We start from the raw sequence: 23817 nt of genomic DNA on the forward strand, positions 1-23817 counted from the left end.
ATGGGTACAAAAACAGACACAGAGATCAAATGGAACAGAACTGAGAGCCCAGAAATAAACCCACACATACTGGGGCAATTATTTTACCACAAAGGAGCCAAGAACACGTATACTGGAGAAAAGTCAGTTTCACTCGTATGTGGATCTCAAAAAACAAAAGGGCAAACAAAATAAAAACCTTATAGAGAATAGACCAGTGGTTACCAGAGGAGGAGGTGGTCGATGGTACGGTGACTAGGTTTGTGGTGGTGATCACTTGGTAGCATACACAGACGAATTATAAAGCTACACACCAGAAACTTATATAATAAAGATTTATGTAATTCTTTTTAATGCTGGTCATAAATTTACACAATTGCTTTCTGATTAAGATAAAAATTAAAAATACCCAATTCATGCATTTTTGTTACAACTGCTGTTTCAAAATCCCTAACAATGCAAATTAAATTGCTTTAACCTTGGTTAAAGGTGCACACCGGACTTCCTGAAAAAAAAAAAAAATCTTCTTAATGTTAATTACTTCCTTATCACAGCACCAGAATTCAATTTTATTTATGGTTCCTCTCTGGGACACCATTGTCTGTTCAGTAATAAAACAATAAATAATTGCACAGGTTTGAAGACCTCAGGAACCAGGTCAAAGGGGAAAGTCAATTAGCAGCAGAATCACATACATGTTTGGTTGTAGACTAGTGGCTGACCTGTGGGAGAAAGGGTGTCTTGCTCTGGGTTTTCGAAAAGCTCACTTCATGGTCCCAGAGAATCCTTTTATAGATTTGTGCATCCATTGTTATTTGTACACTGTAAAAAATATCTTGCCCAAAAGTCCGATTTGAAGATGAAATGAGAAGAAACCGTCTGCTTTTGAACCAAACTAAGCTATTCTTGGGAATAATTTTTGAAGGGATGAGAAACTTGTTAACACAGGGGGAGCTTTACAGGCGAATGCAGAAAATTTGTAAAGATACTAAAGAAAGTGACAGTCATGAAACTTCCTGTAATCTCAGGAAAAATATGGCCAGAATGGAATAGGGCAGTTACTGTGAAAAGCTGTGTGAGTACTAGCAGGGTCCAGAAAGGTCACCATAGGGAAAAAAGATCATCTTTCACAAAAAATGGAAAGGTAGCCCAGGTAAGGAGAACGTGGACTCCAAAAATACACCAACCAAATCAGGCAGGGCAGGAAGAATTTTAAGGCACATCTTGTAAACCTCCACGACCCACAGAAGATGTTCTTCATATGATGATGATGTAACAACACAACATTCATTATGTGCCAGGCCATGTCCTTAGTGTTTGAAATCTTACACATTTAGAGAAAGGAAACTTAACCAGCAACATTAGACTCTATATGACCCCTCAATAAGAGGCCCAAAAGGTACACTAAGGGGCAGAAAGGACATTATAGAAAATTTTTTTCTAAGAAATAAAAATTCTTATTCCAAGTTGCTCCTAAACTGGATAAATTAATTGTCCAGATGTTCTCATCAAGGGAATCAGAATATATGTAGATACACTTCTGGAATACTATTGCATCTACTGATTTCTACCTACAGATTTCTGAAGGTATCTGGGATGACCAAAGGAGTTGGGTGAACAATACTTGGCTCCTATTTATAAGCCTCACAGACAAGCTGTGGTGCTAAAGACCATGGAATCTTACCTCTCCAGCCCCATCAAGCTGGATGAGTCTAGTGAACACAGCTTACCTCTTGGGAAAACTTGGTTTCTACTAGAGGAAACAGTCTCTCTCCCTAATTATATGGAACAACATTTAGTGTATGATGACTGGTTCCAGCACCCTGTTTTTTGTTTTTTTTTTTTTTTGAAAAGAAGCCATATGGTATGTTAAAGAAGATACCATAAAGGACTTGGAAGTTTTCTCCAAAGATTGAAAGGCTGTGGAAGGAGAGATCAGAGCAGATCTAAGACCACTGAGAAGATAGCTAATTTCAGCTCAATATAAAAGAGATTTTCTTTTAACATCAGCAAAGTCCAAAAATGGAATAAGCTGTCCAAACACATGCCTAAACAGAAGATGAATGATAACCAATTGGAAATGTTCAGGGAATTCTGCAATGGGCAGAAGACTGGGTTTTATCTTTGGTAGTTTTCAACTTTCTAAAGATTCTATTTAATTATGTAGCATCTTTTGAGGAAGACAGTAGGTATAAAAGTGACCTCAGTATAATAAAAGAAGTATCTGAAGAAATTCCACATTGAATTAAAAAACAAAATTTGGGGGATGAGGATATAGAAATTTGCCTACTTGCACATATCAGATGTTAAATATTTATTGACTCAATGGAATGACTAAGAAATAAGTTTCCCCAGGAACTAGTGTGAGGGCCAGGTATATTTAACACTTGTTTGAAAGAGCTGAAAGAGTCTACTGTGAAGACTACAAGTTTGGGGACATGCAAACTTTGTTAGAAAGAAGCTGGAAGCAAAGAGCTAAGGTAAAGGAGCCAGACTATACAAAGATCTTTGAAGTCTAAGAGCACTTGAGTGGGTAGATAAGAAGCAGATGATGATCCTGTAAAAAAAACAAAAAACAACCCCCACCCCGCCACCACTACACACACACAAGAAAAGATAATTAATTTTAGGGGAAATAATTCACAAAATCAAGAGCTCTCAACACTCAAACAAAAAGAGAATCCACCGTACTGATGTGGGCCAAAATGGCCAACCAAATCAAATATTAGGTACCATCAAGAAAGGTACCAGAAACCCTGGAACTAAAAAATAATTTAGAGGAAGTTAGCTAAAATTATCAGGGTCAGAGCAGAAAGAGATATGACTACAAACGGAGAGAGTAAAAGGGCAAATTGCAAGGAGCTGTGACCCAAATCTAGAGACCCTTGCACAGCACAGCCAAAGGCATCTGAGCACAGACCAAAAGCCAGAGTAGATGAATTTCTTAGAAATACAAAGAAAACTCATTTAGGATGAGAAATTAACTATAAACACATTTTCCTGGGAGGAGGAACTGGCACTGAATACACATACATTCCTATAAAGTTGGATATGTTAATTAATCCCAGGATTGCCTGATTAAGAGAAGGTCTATTCAAGGGAGCCACACTCTCCCAAACCTTGTCCCTAGAGATCAAATAGACTCCTTTTTTAGGCTGGGGTCTGCACAGTGAGGAGTTGCTCTCTATCTTGCCAAGAACTGGCACAAAGCAGGATCACACAATTTCAGATATGTTACCTTTTCTCTCCCTTGGAGTTACACATGAAAAGCATAAACCAGGTTTTTGTTTTTGTTTTTGTTTTTAGGGGAGGTGAGTGGAAAGAGGGTGGGACGTGGCAATGTGTAGGGAGGAGGAAAAATTACTGGTGTTGATAGGTCATGGGATTGCAATCAGTGGGCTTAGTGTAGCGTGTTAAGAGGAAAATTAATACGTTCAAAGGAATGAGGCACTCAAAGGGCTGAAATGAGATTTTTCTTTGGTTCCCAGGGACCTGTCCCTGGGCTCTCCAAGGTTAATTTCAAAGCTTTTCCTTTTGGCTGTGACACACAAAGAATCTCAAAGATTTAGACTCTGGTGCCAGCTGTGCAAGCAGAGTGGTAAGGTCAAGAGTTCACATTAGATATACAGAATTAATTAGACCCAAATCTCCAGACTCAAGGGCAAGACCTGTCTCCAAAAGCTCCTTCCTCCTGATGAATTGAGCTGCTGGGCTTCAGTCCAGGCTATCCTCAGACTAGCTCAGAACATGACTGAGTCCTCTCTCCTTCTACCTTTAAAAAGGTTGTTGGCAAATGCAATCCTCAGAAGAAGGGCCTGGCCTCAGTGGGAGATCCCCAGAGACTGCAGCAGGTGAAAGGTGGCCCCCAAGGCCCAGCCTGTCTCTATGTTGTTCACTTTCTTTGAGAGCTGTTGAGTAGAAAAAAAAAAGTTCACATTTTTATTTCATTTTCAACTCTGGCAAGCATGACACAGGCAGAGAATATCTACAAAGATCACACATGGCCAAATCAAGGTAAAATTTGGAGTAGCCAGTCTTTGGAGGCTTCCCACTACCACTCTCTATAAGGTTTCCCTCTTGCCGTGGCTTATTGCCCCTACACCTGCCAATCTGATCTCTGAATCTTCTGGCTTGGAAGTGGTCTTACCCAGGCCTTCTAGACAGGACCTTTTAGACAAACAGGCTTTTGAATTCTTTTCCCTAATCCCGAAACAAAATACAACAGGAGGCAGGAATCAATTTAGGGGTAGGAAAGAACATATTAAACTTCACAATTCATAGTTTATAAACAACTGAATTTTCTTAAGCACTAATTAATAACCAACCAAGGCATTTAAGGCATTCTAGGCCAGGTTGTGTCTCAATCAGTTCAGTGACTTTGGGCAAATGTTTAAGCCTGATTTCTTCCAATACATAAAAGAAGATCAGATTAGTATTTATCAAATTGTTTTCTTCAGAATCTTAGAAGTTCTTGGAAGTGCTTCAAAGGAGAAAAGGAGGCCAAATGCTGATCCTTCCAGGCCTCATTCCTCCACTTCAACCAGATAGCTCCACTTTGATTAATTTTACTGTCATTCTGTATCTTTTGTTAAACAATAATGCCACTACTGATAACACCACACACAAAAAAGTTTGGAGACCAGTGGATTGGTTTTAGTCTTTTTTTCTAGGACTAATTTCTTATGACACAATCCTTCTTTGTTGACCAGATGAAATCTACATTCTACTAGCAAGTAATTCTTTGTTAAGTAACTTAAATGCCAATATTCTTGTCAGATACAACACATGAAATCCAAATACCTTAGTACAAAGTTTATGAGTTTATGAAATCTGTGTAACACAAGAAATAGGGCAATATAAACTCATCTGGAATTGAGGAAACAGGAAGGGGAAATGATGCAAGCAAGGGTACTTCAATGTTTATTTATTTTTGAGAGAGAGTGAGCGTGTATGCACGTGAGCAGGGGAAGGGCCAAGAGGGAGACACAGAATCTGAAGCAGGCTCTGGGCTCTGAGATATTAGCACAGAGCCCAACGTGGCGCTCGAACTCACGAGCTGTGATATCATGACCTGAGTCAAAGTTGAACGTTTAACTGACTGAGCCACCCAGGCACCCCCGCAAGGGCACTTCAAAAACAAAGTACGGCCTACTTATTTGACCCCAAACTACAAAGTTGCCTGTGTCGTACTTATATTTGTGTCACATCTCCTTTAATAGATTATATGCTATTTGAGGACAAGATTTCATTTTAATCATCTTTGTAACCATAATGTACAATTATACAATTATGGTACAGAAGACAAGAAAACAAATGGGATGGATAAAACATATAAGATGTGTTTAGAATAGATAAATAAGTTACTACGAAATGGAGCCTGCATGTACCTAAACAAATGGACAGAGACAGCAGGACAAAAAGGGACACAAGATTCAAGAGGCACTAAATATATGAGGCACATATAAAATATATAGGACATACTACATATACACAAAGCACTCAACATTAATGAGAACTTGAATAAGCCACTCACTGGTGACATCCTTTTGTCCTCTGCCGAATAAAACCATGTAATAGGGTAATGAGTGAATGCTACTAGCCATTGTACCTGCCCCTCTGCCTCTCCGAATAGAGCAAATTTGTGTGACAAACCCAGGCACCTTCTGTCCTTGTACCCCCTTGATCAGCTCTAGTACTTACAACTGCACTATCAGCAGAGAGAGAGAGATGCAGGACATATGAACCCAGGAATTAAGAAGTATGGCATTTCCAGCCTGCCCATTTCCACCCTATCCTATATGTTCTCACCTATCCTATTTCTTTCCCTTTGCTTCTTGCCCTGAGTTTTGAATTTGATTCAATAAACCATGTGACTTGGGCACCTTAATTTGGGATGCAAGCCTTTCTGCTCTGTGACCCCTAGGATAGCTTGCCTGGGAACATACTTAGAAGTTACCATTGCATCAGGGAGCCTGGGTGGCTCAGTCGGTTAAGCGTCCGACTTTAGCTCAGGTCATCATCTCACAGCTCATGGGTTTGAGCCCCACGTTGGGCTCTGTGCTGACAGCTCAGAGCCTGGAGCCTGCTTCAGATTCTGTGTCTCCCTCGCTCTCTGCCCCTCCCCCGCTCATGCTCTGTCTCTCTCAAAAATAAATGAAAACATTTAAAAAAAAAAAAAAAAGTTACCATTCCATCAAGCTAGTTTCCCACATTCATGGTGTCTTGCAGAGTGCCTTGTCCATAGCCCTAACATAAACACCTCATAATTCCACCTGCAGCCACTTTTATTACTAAACAAGTTCTTAAATCTTCCTAATTCCCAAATAAGTAGACTGTTACATGATTTCAGTACCATCTCTCTTACCTGTAAGACAGTACTGTCTGCAAAGCCAAAGCCATCCTTCAACAAGGCTGTGATGTAACTGAGATCCATGCATAGGAAAGGACTGCCTGAGGCGAAGTTTTCCAAGTTATCACACACTGAAAGGGAGAGAGTGAAGAGTGGAATTCAAGTTTGAGGCTAACTGACAAGTGTAGAATTTTCTCAAAATACACACTTAGGATAAGCAAAGCAGAATTCTCCATTTGGCTAGCACCTGGGAGTCTTAAAGACTACAACTGTGCACTAACAACCTCTGTAAGGCCACGGTGCTTAAGAATTTGCACATTTCTGATGTCACATCTTCTTTACTCAAAGGTGCCTGGGATCCTGGTTTATTTGCTAAATTTCTATTACCTGTTGTTGGGGCTTAATTCAACTAAGTCCCTTACCTATTATTAATGCTAAGGCCCAGAAGACAGAGAAATACCAGTAGCCCTACTTTGGGGCCAGTGGATAAGAGCATTTATCTGTATTTCCATGGATGCTCTCAAAGAAGCCCTTGTGGCTATTTCCCATATATTTTGGTGCTCAGTATTTCATTAACACTGATAACACTATTTCAATTTAAAAAAAAAAAAAAGGAAGAGCACCATACATAAAAATAAACTCAAACTAGATTAAATACCTAAATGTGAGACCTAAAACTGTAAAACTCTTAAAACAAAACAGACAGGAATCTCTTGGACACGGGCCTTAGCAACATATTTATGGATATATCTCCCCAGGCAAGGGAAACAAAAACAAAAATAAACTCTTGGGACTACATCAAATTAAAAACCTTTTGCAAAGCAAAGGAAACCATTGACAAAACAAAAAGGCAACTTACTGAATAGAAGATATTTGCAAATGGTACGCCCAGTAAGGGGCTGTATCCAAAATACATAAAGAACTTAACTCGACAACAAAGAAACAGACAATCCTATTTAAAAATGGGCAAAGGCACTCCATTTATGGTAACTTGATATCACAGCAATAGAAAACTGATACAACAGGGTTCTTAGGTGGCTCAGTGGGTTAAGCATCCGACTTTGGATCAGGTCATGATCTCCTGGTTCTGAGTTCGAGCCCTGCGTCAGGTTCTGTGCTGACAACTCAGAACCTAGGGTCTACTTTGGATTCTGTGTGTGCCTCTCCTCTGCCCCTCCCCTCCCCCCCCTCTCAAAAATAAACATTAAAAAAAAGAAAACAGATACAGCTTATTTTTCTTTAGTGACGATTTAATACAGTTTGATATTAACTTTTATATATAAAGTGTTCATAATTTTAGGACTGTTTTACATGCTAGTGTTATTAGCCTTTACCTATTTTATTTTTATTATCTATTTATAATGCTGCAAATAATGTTAAGTTTATTATTCCATCCATTAACTTTATAGATGATGCCTTTTCCCATATACAAATTTTTTTATTTTCAATCACGTCAACCTCTACCATCATTTTTAATGCAGTCTCAATCTTAAAACTTGTCTAAATAATCTAATTTTATCACATGTAGTCATATTTCCATATAATTTTCAAATGTCTAAAATTTATGTTTTAGTATTTCATGCAATATGTGAATTGTACAAAAAAGTATAATTTGCTTATATTATCCACTTTAGGAGAAATACATCTATACTAAACTATTTGAAAAAGAAAATGGGCAAAGGAACTGAATAGACATTCTTCCAAGGAAAACATACAGATATCCAACAGACACGTGAAAAGATGCTCACTTCTTACTAGACATGTTGCAAGAGGCAAGGGAAACAAAAGCAAAAATGAACTATTGGGACTTCATCAAGATAAGTGAAGGAAACAATCAACAAAACTAAAAGGCAGCCTACAGAATGGGAGAAGATACCTGCAAATGACATCCCCAATAAAGGGTTAGTATCCAAAATCTATAAAGAATTTATCAAACTCAACACCCAAACACCAAATAATCCAGTTAAGAAATGGGCAGAAGACATGAATAGACATTTTCCCAAAGAAGACATCCAGATGGCTGACAGACACATGAAAAGATGCTCAACATCGCTCATCAGTGAAATACAAATCAAAACCATGATGAGATAACTCACACCTGTCAGAATGGCTAAAATTAACAACACAAGAAATAACAACTGTTGGCAAGGATGCAGAGGAAGGGTGGGAATGCAAACTGGTGCAGCCACTCTGGACAACAGTATAGAGGTTCCTCAAAAGGTTAAAAATAGAACTACCTTATGATCCAGCAGTTGTACTCCTAGGTATTTACCCAAAGAATACAAAAATACTAATTCGGAGGGATACATGCACCCCAATCTCATAGCAGCATTATCTACAATACCCAAATTATGGAAACAGCCCAAATGTCCACTGACCTATGAGTGGATAAAGATGATGTGATATATATGTGAGATATATATATATATATATATATATATATATATATATATATATATATATATATCTCACATGTATATAATAGAGTATTACTCAGCCATCAAAAAGAATGAAATCTTGCCATTTATAATGACATGGATGGAGCTAGAGAGTAGTACGCTAAGTGAAGTAAGTCAGTCAGAAAAAGACAAATATCATAGGATTTCACTTATATGTGGAACTTAAAAAACACAACAGATGAACATATGGGAGAGGGTAAAAAAAAAAGAGAGAGGGAAACAAACCATAAGAGACTTTTATGGGTCAGAGGGTTGATGGAGGGAGGTGGGTGGGGGATGGGCTAGATGGGTGATGGATACTAAGGAGGGCACTTATTACGATGAGGACGGGGTGTTGTATGTAAGTGATGAATCCCTGAATTCTACTCCTGAAACCAATATTGCACTGTATATGTTAATTAACTAGAGTTTAAATTAAAATTTGAAAAGAAAAAAGAAAAGATGCTCAACATAACTCATCATCAGGGAAATGCATATCAAAACCATAATGAGGTATCACTTCACACCAATCAGAATGGCTAATATCAAAAAAGAAATAAAAGTGTTAGCAAGGATGCAGAGAGAAGGGAACCCTCATGTACTGTTGGTAGGGATGTAAACTGGCAGTGCTACTGTGGATAATAGTATGGAGGTTCCTCAAAAAATTAAAAATAGAAATACCATATGATCTAGTAATTCTTTTACTGCTTATTTACCCAAAGAAAATGAAAACACTAATTCAAAAAGATATAAGCACCCCTGTATATACTGTAGCATTATTTACAACAGCCAACTTATGGAAGCAGCCCAAGTGTCCACTGGTAGATAAATGGATAAAGAAGAGGTGGTGTGTGCGTGCACACACACCAATGGAATAGTACTCAGCCATAAAAAAAGAATATCTTGCCACTTGGGACAACATGAACAGACCTAGAGGGTATTATGCTAAGTCACACAGATATGATTTCACTTACATGATTTCACTTATATGTAGAATTCAAAACAACCCAAGACAAATGAACAAATAAAGAAAAAACTGAACTCTTAAATAGACAGAACTGGTTGTTGCCAGAGGGGAGATGGGTGGGGGAATGGGCAAAATAGATGAAGGAGATTAAGAGGTACAAAATTCTAGCCGTAAAATAAATAAGTCACAGAGATGAAAATTACACCACAGGGAATACACTCAATAGCACTATAATAATGCTGTACGGAGACAGATCATGAGTATATTATCGTGGTGAGCACTGGGTAATGTACAGAATTGTTGAATCTATATGTTGTACACCTAAAACTGATATAAAATTGTATGTCAATTATACTTCAATAATAGGGGGGAAAAAGGAAGAAAGGAAGAAATATAGAAAGAAGAAAAGGTTTTCATCATTTCCCCAAAGCTTCTTGTATTCCCATGGTTTTCTATGCCACTTGATGCTTTTAACTCCTGGCAAAAACATGAAACCAGCCTTCTGAGCGGCTTTCTGCTGACTGTGGTGCTTTGGGTCACTTTAAGGTCATTAGAGTTGGCAGGCACAGCCTCATGGACTCGCCTTCAAGGGTTCCCACTGGCACTTACCTTCCCTTGCTTTTCTTTCAAAATCTTCAACTTTTAAAACACCCCCTGTTTCATAATCTAAAATGAAACAGTAGCTGATGTCAAAAAGCCTTCAAGGAAACAAGGAAATTCATCCTAGTGAAATTTATAATAATGAAAAACTAAAGTAAATTTTTACTAGAAGTAAAATTTCCAACATTATAAGATGGGATAAACAAACATGACATATCCATACAACACAATCTATGTGGTCTAATTCATTTATAATTATTCTATGTATATTTAACCACAATAAAAAATGACCTATTAAAAAAACCCAGAAAATAGGAAATTAACTCATATCTCAGGCCATGACAGATCACATACATACATTCATTCACAGAACCAACAAAAAGCAGTACTATTGTGATAAGAAAATAAAAGTTATAAAGGGGGAGGAGAAAACTTTTTGGGGTAATGGATATATTATTTTGAATTTGTTGATGGCTTAATGGGTATACACATATGTCAAAACAATAAATTATACACTTTAAATATTCACATTTTATGTTGATTATACCTCAATAAAAATGTAAAAAAAAAAAAAAAAGATTTCATATGTATTTGCTTAGGCCACTTTCCAGCTCCAAAAGATTCTAAATCATATTCATCCTTCCATTGCAGTGACTAAGGTCATTCAATAGCCAGCAATGGAGAAGAAGTAAGGTGATCACTCATGATGAAGCATTTAAAATTCTCCTTTTCTCCCTTTCCCTTCCCCACCACAGGTTTGCCCAGCTTCCTCCCTAGACTGATACCTGGAGTAAACTTACCAATCATGTCTGTGTCAACAGCACGATCATAATAGTAAGAGAAAGCATAGAAGGAACTTCTCTGGACCTCATCTGGCTGGTGAAGTTTTCCTTGGACCACCCTCAGCACTTCAGTGTAGCAGGGCTCAAAGCCCATTTCCCCTGCCAGGGCAAGAGTGTACAGGCACAATGTGAGAAAAATAAGAGCTCTCTGGAGCCAACAAAGAAACAGCAGGAGGATCAATGAAAGCAGATGCTGGGGCTGAGGACAAAGGGCTTACAAAGCTGAGCAAACTTCCACAGTCCTGTCACTCTGGAGGAAAGGTACCTGCTTCCCCATGGCAGCTCCCCTCCCTAACCTGTGTTCACCAAAATAGCCATACCTAACCTGAAGCTACTGCCTAGCCTTACATGCCATGGTATTCATGAGGAGCATCCAGAAGGCTCACCTGCTTCCTTCACGGGAAAAATTGAGTTTTTTATCTTGACTTTAAGGTCTCTGCTTTTTATAATACCTGAGATGAATTCTTTTTCTCATGGTCTCAGTTTTAAATGTATATAATATTATTTAAAAAGCTAAACAATGGGGCGCCTGGCTGGCTCAGTTGGCTAAGAGGTTGACTCTTGATTTTGGCTCAGATCATGAGATCAATCCCTGCATCAGGTCCTGTGCTAGCAGTGTTGAGCCTGCTTGAGATTCTCTTTCTCTCCTTCTCTCTCTGCCCCTCTCATGCTCATGCTGTTTCTGTCTCTCTCAAAATAAATACACTTAAAAAATAAACTTTAAAAAAGTAAAAAAAGGGGCTCCTGGGTGGCTTAGTCGGTTAAGTGTCCGACTTTGGCTCAGGTCATGATCTCGCGGTCCGTGGGTTCGAGCCCCACGTCGGGCTCTGTGCTGACAGCTCAGAGCCTGGAGCCTGTTTCAGATTGTGTGTCTCCCTCTTTCTCTGACCCTCCCCTGTTCATGCTCTCTGTCTCAAAAATAAATAAATGTTTAAAAAAATTTTTTTTAAGTAAAAAAATAAAATAAAAAGCTAAACATTAACTGAATTTGAAATAGTGTTCCTCCTTGCTGAGGGCATCAGACCTAGGTTAAGAACAGGCTTCTAATGGGTCTACAACACTTGGGCAGGGAAAGAGCAGGACAGAGAGATAGTGCCTTGTTCACTGTCACTTCATACTATTCCTTAAAGGCATACCAAGATCTATTTGGAATGAGTCCCTAGAAAAGACAAGCCTCTCTTAAGTTCTGAAAAACATCTCCTGTGGGACTTTTCCAGACTTCTACTGTAAAGGTAATTTCAACCAGTGAAAACACATCACTTGCCTTCTTTGTTGCCACCATAATGGTATTTCACGCCCCCAAAGATCCACTCTGCTTCCAACCATCTTGGTAGACAGGCACTTCGGAAAGTGTGTCCATCAATCCCTGAAAGAAGCCAGACCACGAAGTAAGAAGCAAGGGTGTGTGTATGTGTGAGAGAGAGAGAGACAGAGAGATAGAATGTGTGAAAGACACATGCACACACAAATGCAAGAAGACAGTAAAGTTGAAAGGAATTACCAAAGTAGGTAGTTCCATGACTGGGTCCTATGACAGGAATTCTTAACTCAGGGTTCATAGATGGGCTTTGTGGGGTTGGTGAACCTCCTGAAACTATAAATTTTTGTGCATATGTGTATTTGGCAGAAAGGTTCATGGTTTTTATCACATCTCAAAGAAACCCAAACCTACAATGGAATATGTTCCCTCCTTTCTAAAAAAAAAAAGGTAGGGGCACCTGGGTGGCTCAGTCAGTTAAGCTCCGACTTCATCTCAGGTCATGATCTCATGGTTTGTGGGTTCGAGCCTTGTGTCGGGCTCTATACTGACAGCTCAGAGCCTGGAGCCTGCTTCGGATTCTATGTCTCCCTCTCTCTCTGCCCCTCCCCCCCCCCAAATAAATAAACATTAAAAAAAGAATTTTTTTAAAAAAACTTTTAAAAAGGTAAAAAATTCGCTTCTACTCTTCTCACAGTAATAGTTTACTGCGAGCCAGGCAGGCACCATAGAAAGTACATTAAATGCAAAATCTCAGATAAAGGGAGGAAAGAGGCACAGAAAGGTTAGCTAACTTGCCCAAAATCAAAAAGCTGGCTGAAGCCAGTTCTACCTGACCCCAAAAGCTGAGATCTTAAATGTTCAACCACGTTGAAAGAGATGAATAAAGTTGTTCAGTTACTCCATCTTGCAAGTGGACTGCACCCTTGCAGTGGGTGCTTCTTGCAAGTGGACTGCTTTCTGCACCCCCCACGTAAAACTAAGGGCTTGAAAAAGCTTCTGCCAAATTCACTCTTCAAACCTTGAATTTCTGCACACTTCAACCTTCTGGTCACAGGCTGTTCCCCCTATATATATAGCCTTCATTCCAGAAATGGCTAATAATATATACCAAAACTACTGAACACAACATAAAGTAGAAAAGGAATTTGCTATTATCAGGTCCAGTATATAACACATGCTTCCTAATTTGGCGTAAAGCTTTCCTCCACAGAATCACTGTCAAGAAAGGGGAAAGGCAAGCTGAATACTGATGTCACTCTCACCATACCCCAACCACACAGGTACCCAGACGAACCTTCTGTTTCCAGGGCTCCCAGGGTTGCTAGTCTTGCAGCTTTTAATCCAAATCCCAAGTAACTGTAAAATATAGGATTGACTAATTTCATGTTGGTCCTGAAGCTCTCCAACCTAAAGCTACCTCTTTCCAAAGTAGCATGGTTTCTGTGTCTCCCTCTGAGGGAGGAAAACCTCGTTCTCTGCAACCTCTTCATCTTGTGTGGACAAGTGGTAATTTCTGCAGTTTAGATCAAGGCCATCCAGAACTTTCCATGCCTATGATTTAAAGGCCAGAGATAGTGACACTTCGTACAGTCTGACCTTGGGAACCATCCCCAGAAAAGCTCTCATTATCTTAGCTTCCAGCCCCAGTGTGATCAAATCCACGGCCAGATTTAGAACATCTGAAAGCAAACTCAAAGGAATTGGTACAGAGCTTTGGCTGAAGTTTCTCCAAGAGTTCTCTCTACAGAAAACTTTTAACTCTTTAAGTTATACACTTCTGAGGCCAAGAATGGAGAAATCTCTTGGGTCCTTGAGCTATGGTTTCAGTTATTAGACCTTTGCGGATTGGCAAAAACTTTGTGAGGCTGGTCAGATGCAGTAACAGATGTGAAAATGCTTTGGAAAGTTAGGAGAATCATACAACATGAAATATTATTCCTCCATGTCCCCCTCCTCACCTATGTGTATAGAGCTTATAAGTGCTGTTAAACATCTCAAATGAAGTGAGGTAGCCCCTAGGGGTTTGTTCCAGGGTCTTCTGCAAATCAGAAAAAGCAAAAAGACTATTCAGGATCTGCAAGCATTTGGAGGTGTTACCACCACCATCCCTGTCCCTCCCCCAAGAAATCAGAAAAGAAACACAGACTAAGCTGCTAATCTCAAAGGGATGGAGGAATCAAAGGGACTCTGAACAATGAGGGAGCAAGGGGAAGTACACCCAGTTATTAACTGACTCCACTCAGACTATTTGTGGTAGAGCTGCTGTCCTAAAATGGGGTACCACTTTCTTGGCACCATGATATGCTTGCCAAGTGGGTTGCTAACCAGGCCTTCATATAAATGACTCACCTTAAACTGGGGTAGGAATGTGATTTGGGTGGAGGCCCCCCCGAGGTCCAGGGTCCCCACAGTTTCCCGGCTCTGGCCATGCAGCTGACCTGTGAATGAGAGCCAGCTCTGAATATCTTCTGCTTCCCGGACAGCTCAACACTCCTCTGTCTGCAATCTCTGTCCTGCTCTTGTATATTGCAGGTGTTTCATAAGTATTCCACTGCTCCCTGGCCCCGAAGGGTATAGGTGAACGCTAACCTAGAAGGATTCTTGCTGTAGCTGAGGCCTTGAAGACAGGTATAAACAGTAACTTCTTATAGTTTCTTTCCTTCCTTTCTTTTTTTTTATTTTTAAACATTTTTTTTTTTAACGTTTATTTATTTTTGAGACAGGGAGAGACAGAGCACGAACGGGGGAGGGTCAGAGAGAGAGGGAGACACAGAATCTGAAACAGGCTCCAGGCTCTGAGCTGTCAGCACAGAGCCCGACGCGGGGCTCGAGCTCATGGACCGCGAGATCATGACCTGAGCCGAAGTCGGACGCTTAACCGACTGAGCCACCCAGGCGCCCCCTTTTTTTTTTTTTTTTTTTTTTTATTATTTTTTTTTTTTTAAACTCCTTTCTTTTTTTTTAAAGCACAATACAAGCAAAATGGGATTTTTTTTGCTCGGACCCTCATGTGAAACCCAGTTAATATCTCTGAATAAACTTGAGAATGTATTACCTGTCAGAAAATTCACAGTAACCCAAGCTAATATACCTGAAAGACAGAGAAAAACAAGGATTACATCTCAAGAGCATTTTTCCCTAATTTTCCTCGACCCCAGTTTTGTTTTTTTTTTTCTCTAAATTTTGTGTCTAAAACACGTATTCCTTCTCCCTGTCCTTCAATTTCCTGTCATCCCATCCCTCCTTGTGTGTTTCTCCTCATTTAGTTCCTTTTACTTCAGCACCTCCACCTCTGTTCCCAGTTCCTTTAATCAAAATATTTATTAACCCTGGCCCGCTCCCCCCAGAACATGTACTAACACCTCTCCCACCTTCATAAGATCCATCCATGATGCTAACACTGTCATTTGGTACCAGGAAAGGTGACTTCTTGAAGATTTCTCTTACCTAAAGAAAAAGGGAAAAAACCTGGATTCCCTAATGCAATAAAGATTTCCATACTTTGGCTATATCGTATAAGGTTTAGAAAACTAAACTCTTCATTTCCCTAAATAAAATTTTAGAACACATTTATTTTTTTTAAGTTTATTTATTTATTTTGAAAGAGAGAGAGAATGAGCAGAGGAGGGGCAGAGAAAGGGGCACAGAGGATCCAAAGAGGACTCTGAGATTGGCTCTGTGCTGACAGCAGAAAGCCCAATGTGGGGCTCGAACTCACAACCCCTGAGATCATGAGCTGAGCCGAAGTTGGACGCTTAACTGACTAAACCACCCAGGCACCCCTAGCAGAACTCATTCCTTTTCTCTAAAAAACCAGAGAAGGGAACTACACAAACCATTGTCGGTTTCTTGTAAAAACAAAAACACAGGGATTACTCTGACTTTAAAGTAAATCTCAACCAGGGGAACCTGGGTGGCTCAGTGGGTTAAGTGTCTGACTTCAGCTCAGGTCAGGATCTTAAGGTTTGTGAGTTTGAGCCTCACACTGGGCTCTGTATTGACAGCACAGAGCCTGCTTGGATCCTTTGTCTCCCTCTCTCTTTGCCCCTCCCCTGCTCATGCTCTCTCTCAAAAATAAACATAAAAATTTTTAAAAAATAAGTAAATCTCAACCGCTGTCTACATTTATAGGTGAACTGGACCTAAGAAAGGGCATACATTTGACTCAGCTCAAATTAGGATCCTGTAATTTTTTTAAAAAAACACCTTATTAATTTTGCCTGGGCACACTGGAGGCTAAGAGGACCTTTTCCCACTTCATTTCTTAGATGACAAGATAAACGGATGGTAGAGAAGAGTTGGGCCTGGGCAGCTCCTGAGGCTACAGAAACATTTCTTCTGCTCTCCCATCAAATTCTGCAGGTCTTTGCCCTTGCAGGTAAAGAGGACTCATGTCCACGGGCTGGAGTACTCTGCTCTCAGCCCCTGTTAGATTCTGGCACATGGCTGAGGCCTCAAGAGTCCAGAGACCCCAGGTCTAGACTTATTTATCCTATTTTAGGAAATGGGAATTAATATCTCTCACACACTCTTGACTCTCCACAAATAGAGGTCAATTATATGGGTGTTATGTCTTATTTTTTTTTATATGATTATCATGAGGCAGAGGGAGACTTCCAAACAGGAATAGAAGGAACTCTGGTCTACTGGCTGTTTTAATTCCTGATAGGATGAAACACTTCATGTGGTGACCTCTGGACCCTGTTTCATCCAGGAAAACCCAGTGGTCTATAAACAAGTTTTTAAAGAGAAGATAGATAAGCAAACAGTAGTAAACACAGAAAGTTTCTGCTCTTGTCCTCTCCACTCTTCTCCCCTGCTCACAGTTTATTCTCAACACAACAGCCACAGTGTGCTTTTAAAACAGATGTCAGATGCTGCCTCTCAAGACCCTCCAATGACTTCTTGGAGAAAAAGTGAAAGTTCTTACACTTGCCTTTAAGGCCCTACATAATAAACCCCTCACACCTCTCTGATCTCATCTCCTACTTCCATCACTCACTCCCTTCCAGCTACATTGACCTCCTGGATGCTGTTCCTTGAATATACCAAGCATTTTCCCTGATTTAGGCTTTTCACCTGCTATTGCTTCAGCTTGGAATATTCTTCTACAAATGTCTTGTATAGCTTGCTTCTTTACTCTTCTCAGGTCTCTGATCAAATGCATCTTATCAACAGTCTTCCCTGACCACCCTATTAAAAATAGCATCCCTCCACGTTGACAACCAGCATTCCCTAGCTGCCTTCCCTTGCTTTTCTTTCTCCATAGCATCTACAGCACCTGACATACTTTGTAGTGAGTTGTTTAGTTGTTTACTTTCTGTCTCCTTGCAACCAGAATGTAAGTTTCATCACGGCACGGACTGTCATTTTTTGCCCAGGCAGCATGTCCCTGGTAACCTCACCAATGCTCAGCACTCATATGCTGAATATAAATGAATACATGAATAAGGAATCAGGATTCAGATTCTCATGCAAACATGCTAGGCAGCTTGTCCTTGGACAAGGGACTTAAATGCTCTGTGTTGACAGTCAAAGGAAAATGGATTTTGAGCTCTGAATTACACACTGATAATATAGAATAATTTTTTGTTGTAATTTTTGTTATAATGGGATCCTACTTGTAAATATTCTTCATACATAATTTAAATCTTATTAGTCTGCATGTTTTTAAAAATAATTTTTTATTAAAACATTTTTTTTATTTTTTAAAATGTTTATTTATTCCTTTTTGAGAGACAGAGAGCGCACAAGCAGGGGAGGGGCAGAGAGGGAGGGAGATACAGAATTGCAAGCAGGTTCCAGGCTCTGAGCTGTCTCCAGGCGCAGAACCTGATGTGGGGTACGAACCTATGAACCGTGAGATCATGACCTGAGCCAAAGTCAGACATTCAATCAATTGAGCCACCCCAAAAAATTTTTTAATGTTTATTTTTGAGAGAAAGAGAGAGCATGAGCAGGGGAGGAGCAGAGAGAGAGGAGACACAGAATCTGAAGCAGGCTCCAGGCTCTGAGCTGTGAGCACAGAGCCTGACGCAAGGCTCAAACTCACAAGCTGTGAGATCGCGACCTGAGCCAAAGTTGGACACTTAACTAACTGAGCTACCCAGGCACCCCCCCTTCAATAATTTTTTTGAAGTTGATTTTTTATTTATTTTGAGAGAGAGAGAGAGAGCAAGTGGGAAAGGGGCAGAAAGAGAGGGAAGCAGAATTCCAAGCAGGCTCCGCACTATCAGCACAAAGCCCGATGCAAGACTCAACTCACAAACCACGAGATCATGACCTGAGCTGAAATCAAGAGTTGGATGCTTAACCAACTGAGCCACCCAGGCACCCCTAGAGTTTGCATGTTTTATGCAAAATAAGTATGCACAATAATGCTAAAAATACTGAGTTTTAAAAAACTTCTCTACTTAAATTTTTTACTTGAATAAGAAATTTAAATGGATGATCTTTAAAAATCTCTCACACTTAAAATTCCATGATTCTTCTCAAAAGCTTTATGCGGAGATGCTACTAAACAATAAATGAGTGAACCAAGAAATCAAAGAAGAGGGGCACCTGGGTGGCTCAGTTGGTTGAACATCTCTTGATTTCGGCTCAGGTCATGATCGCAGGGTCGTGGGATTGAGCCCCATGTTGGACTCCATGCTGAGTGTGGAGCCTGCTTAAGATTCTCTCCCTTTGCCCCTCTCCCCCGCTCGTGTGTGCTCTCTCTAAAATAAAAAAAATAAAAAATAATTTAAATTGAAAAAAATCAAAAAAGAAATAAAAAATTACATGGAGACAAATGAAAATGAAAACCCAACAGTCTAAAATCTTTGGGATGTAATAGGGGCACGTGGGTGACTCAGTCGGTTAAGTGACCGACTTCGGCTTAGGTCATGATCTCACTGTTCATGAGTTCAAGCCTTACATCAGGCTCTGTGCTGACAGCTTGGAGCCTGGAGCCTGGAGCCTGCTTTGGATTCTGTGTCTCCCTCTGTCTCTATTCCTTCTCTGCTTGCTCTCTCTCTCTCTCTCAAAAATAAAGATAGATTAAAAAAAATTTTTTTTAATCTTTGGGATGTAGCAAAAGTGGTCTAAGAGGGAAGTTTACAGCAATACAGGCCTATCTCAAGAAGCAAGAAAAATCTCAAATAAGCAACCTAACCTTACACCTAAAGAAGCTAGAAAAAGAACAAAAACCCAAAACCAGCAAAAGGAAGGAAACAGCATTAGAGCAGAAATAAATGATATAGGAAAAAAAAAAAAAACAACACATCTATGAAACCAGGAGCTGGTTCTTTGAAAAGATCAACAAAATTGATAAACCTCTAGCCAGATTCATTAAAAATAAGAAAAAGAGAGAGAGAGAAAATTCAAATAAACAAAAATACAACGAAAGAGGAGAAATAACAATTGATATCTCAGAAATACAAACAATAAGAGATTATAAAAAATTATATGTCAACAAATTGGACAAAGAAATGGATAAATTCCTAGAAACATATAACCTCCTAATACTGAAATAGGAAGGAACAGAAAATTCAAGCATATGGATAACCAACAAAGAAACTGAATTAGTAATCAAAAAACTCCCAACAAACAAAAGTTGAGATCAGATGGCTTCACAGGTGAATTCTACCTAATATTTAAAGAAGAATTAATACCTATTCTTTTCAAACTATTCCAAAGAATAGAAGAGGAAAAAACCTTCCAAATTCATTCTATAAGTCCAGCATTACTCTGGTACCAAAACCAGATAAAGATACCACAAAAAAAGAGAACTACAAGCCAAAATCTCTGATGGTGCAAAAATCCTCAACAAAATACTAGCAAACCAAATCCAACAATACATTAAAAAAAAAATCATTTACCACAATCAAGTGGGATTTATTCCCAGGATGCAAGGGTGGTTCAATATTTGCAAATCAATCAACGTGATACATCACATCAATATCAGAAAGGATAAAAACCATGTGATCATTTCAATAGATGCAGAAAAAGCATCTGACAAAGTATAATATCCATTCATGATAAAAAACAGCAACAAAGTAAGAAGTTTAGAGGGAACATACCTCAGCATAATAAAGTCCTATATGAAAAACCCACAGCACCACACTCAATGGGGAAAAACAGAGAGCTTTTCTCCTAAGATCAGGAACACGACAAGGCTGTCTACTCTTATCACTTTTATTCAACATAGTACTGGAAGTCCTAGACACGGCAATCAGACAAAATAAATAAACAAAAGGTATCCAAATTGGTAAAGAAGTAAAATTTTCACTATTTGCAGATAACATGAGACTACATACAGAAAACCCTAAAGACTCCACCAAAAACTGCTAGAACTGACAAATGAATTCAGTAATGTTATAGGATATAAAATCAATGTACACAAATCATATTAATGCATATTAGTGTGCATTTCTACATACTAATAATGAAGCAGCAGAAAGAGAATTTAAGAAAATAACTCCATTTACAAATGCATCAAGAGGCACCTCGGTGGCTCAATCATTTGAACGTCCAACTTCAGCTCAGGTCATGATTTCATGGTTTGTGGGTTTGAGCCCCACATCAGGCTCTGTCTGTGCTGACAGCTCAGAGCCTGAACCCTGCTTTGGATTCTGTGTTTCCCCCTCTCTCTGCCCCTCCTCAGCTTGTGCTGTATCTCTGTCTCTCAAAAATGAATAAAAGTTAAAAAAAACAAATTAAAAAAATAATAAGGGGGCACCTGGGAGGCTCAGTCAGTTGAGGATCTAACTCTTGATTTCTGCTCAGGCCATGATCCTGGGGTCATGGGATCAAGCCCCAAGTTGGCCTCCATGCTGAGTGAGCATGGAGCCTGCTTAAGATATATTTTCTCTCTCTCTCTCTCTCCCCCCCCCTTTCCCTCCCCCTTCTCTCCCGGTCACACTCTCTCTCAAATGGAATAATAATAATGATGATAATAATAACAGATACCTAAGAATAAACCTAACCAAAGAGTTGAAAGACCTGTATAGTTTTCAACTATAAAACACCGATGAAGGAAACTGCAGATGACACAAAGAAATGGAAAGACACTCCATGCTTATGGATGAGAACAAATATTATCAAAATGTCTATACTACCCAGAGCAATCTACAGATTTAATGTAAGCCCTATCAAAATACCGATGGCAGTTTTCACAGAACTAGAACAAAAAATCCTAAAATTTGTATGGAATCACACAAGACCCTGAATGGCAAAGCAATCTTGAAAAAGAAAAAACTGGAGTTGTCACAATTGCAGACTTCAAGTTATATTACAAAGCTGTAGTAAAACAGTATGGTACTGGCACAAAAACAGACACATAGATCAATAGAACAGAATAGAAAACCCAGGGGGCGTCTGGGTGGCTCAGTCGGTTAAGTGTCCAACTTTGGCTCAGGTCATGATATCATGATTTATGAGTTCCAGCCCTGCGTTGGGCTCTGTGCCGACAGCTCAGAGCCTGGAGCCTGCTTTGGATTCTGTGTCTCCCTCTCTCTCTGCCCCTCCCCTGCTCATGCTCTTTCTATCAAAAATAAATAAACATTAAAAAAAAAAAGAATAGAAAACCCAGAAATAAACCCACAATTACATCGTCAATTAATCATTTGTCATGACAAAGGAGGAAAGAATATGCAATTGGAACAAGACTGTCTCTTTGACAAACAGTGCTAGAAAAACTGGACAGCTACATGTAAAAGAATGAAACTGATCACTTTTTTACACCACACACAAAAATAAACTCAAAATGGATTAAGGACCTAAATGTGAGACATGAAACCATAAAAATCTTAGAAAAGAGCACCAGCAGTAATTTCTTTGACATCAGCTGTGGCAACATCTTTCTAGATGTGTCTCCTAAGGCAAGGAAAACAAAAGGGAAAATAAACCATTGGGCATCAAAATAAAAAGCTTCTGCACTGTGTAGGAAACAATCAACAAAACTAAAGTCAATCTACTCAATGGGAGATGATATTTGCCAAAACATATCTGATAAAGGGTTAGTATCCAAAATATAGAAAGAACCGATACAACTCAACACCAAAAAACCTACAAATAATTCAATTAAAAAATGGGCAGAAGACATGAACAGACATTTCTCCAAGGAAGACATACAAATGGTCAACAGACACATGAAAAGATGCTCAACATCACTCATCATCAGGGAAACGCAAATCAAAACTACAATGAGATATCATCTCACATCCATCAGAATACCTAAAATCAAAAACAAAAGAAACAACATGTTGGCAAGGATGTAAGAAAAAAAGGAATCCTTGTGCACTGTTGATGGGAATGCAACCCCTGTGGAAAACAGTATGGAGGTTCCTCAAAAGGTTAAAAATAGAACTACTTGATGATCCAGTAATTGCACTACTGAGTATTTACTCAAAATATTCAAAAACACTAATCCAAAGGGATATATGCACCTCTATATTTCAGCATTATTTACAATAGCCAAATTATGGAAGCAGCCCAAGTGTCCATCAATTGATGAATGGATAGAGAAGATATGGTGTGTGTGTACATATGTGTGTGTGTACACACACACACACACACACACACACACACACACACACACACACAATGGATTACTTAGCCATAAAGAATGAAACCTTGCCATCTGGAACAACATGAATGGAGTTAGAGAGTATAATGCTAAGCGAAATATGTCAGAGGAAAGACAAATACCAAGTGATTTCACTCATATGTGGAATTTAAGAAACAAAACAAACGAACAAAGGAAAAAACAAATAAAGGAGAGAGACAAACCAATCTTAACTATAGAGAACTGACAGTTACCAGAGGGGAGGTGGGGGCAGGGGGAATGGGTAAAATAAGTGAAGGGGATTAAGAGCACACTTATCATGATGAGCATTGAGTAATGTAGAGACTTGTTGAATCACTATATTGTACACCTTAAACTAATGTAACACTGTATGTTAACTATACTAGAATTAAAATTAAAAATTTAATTTAAAAAACCTTTATGCTGAGAGAAAAAAAGACATTAAAAAAAGAACATAAACTGTATAACTCCATTTATATGAAATGTAAGAACAAGCAAAACTAATCTACAGTGATAGAAAGCAGATCAGTGGTTGTCTGGCTTCAGGGGAGGAGGAAACTGACTGCAAAGGTATATAAGGAAACTTCTGAATTTGTCAAAATTCATTTAACTGTACACTGAAAATGTACACATTTTAAGTTATACTTCAATAAAGTGGGCTAAAAATAATTTTTGTGATTCTGTTTTAATAAGTTAGAAGAGTTAAGACTATCATGGACAGGAAATACTTTAAAATTCTTTAGGAAAAGTTGTATAAATTCAAGAGTAACGTTTAGAAACGTGAGTAGCTAGAACAAGAGACCAGTTACCAGAG

At 39.1% G+C, this 23817-nt stretch overlaps 1 protein-coding gene across 12 annotated transcripts in view; it reads right to left on the bottom strand.

The window, feature by feature from the left end:
* Positions 1 to 308: 308 nt before the first annotated feature.
* The window catches only part of ENTPD5 (ectonucleoside triphosphate diphosphohydrolase 5 (inactive)), a 48215-nt gene continuing 24706 nt past the window's right edge, over positions 309 to 23817 (bottom strand). For 10 of the 12 annotated variants that reach the window (XM_019427124.2, XM_019427125.2, XM_019427132.2 and 7 more), the window contains 10 exons: positions 15808 to 15883; positions 15492 to 15527; positions 14786 to 14874; positions 14395 to 14474; positions 13731 to 13792; positions 12440 to 12541; positions 11134 to 11274; positions 10343 to 10399; positions 6344 to 6459; positions 309 to 3887 (listed from right to left, as the gene is read on the bottom strand). In XM_019427124.2, coding sequence (XP_019282669.1) covers positions 3801 to 3887; positions 6344 to 6459; positions 10343 to 10399; positions 11134 to 11274; positions 12440 to 12541; positions 13731 to 13792; positions 14395 to 14474; positions 14786 to 14874; positions 15492 to 15527; positions 15808 to 15883 — 846 coding nt within the window. In that variant the 3' untranslated portion in view covers positions 309 to 3800. The remainder of the gene's footprint in view (positions 3888 to 6343; positions 6460 to 10342; positions 10400 to 11133; positions 11275 to 12439; positions 12542 to 13730; positions 13793 to 14394; positions 14475 to 14785; positions 14875 to 15491; positions 15528 to 15807; positions 15884 to 23817) is intronic. The other 2 variants (XM_053889598.1, XM_053889597.1) reach the window with 1 other exon arrangement.

This window comes from Panthera pardus, unplaced genomic scaffold, assembly GCF_024362965.1.
Source record: "Panthera pardus isolate Hobbes unplaced genomic scaffold, ASM2436296v1 HiC_scaffold_24, whole genome shotgun sequence".
Lineage (NCBI taxonomy): Eukaryota > Metazoa > Chordata > Mammalia > Carnivora > Felidae > Panthera > Panthera pardus.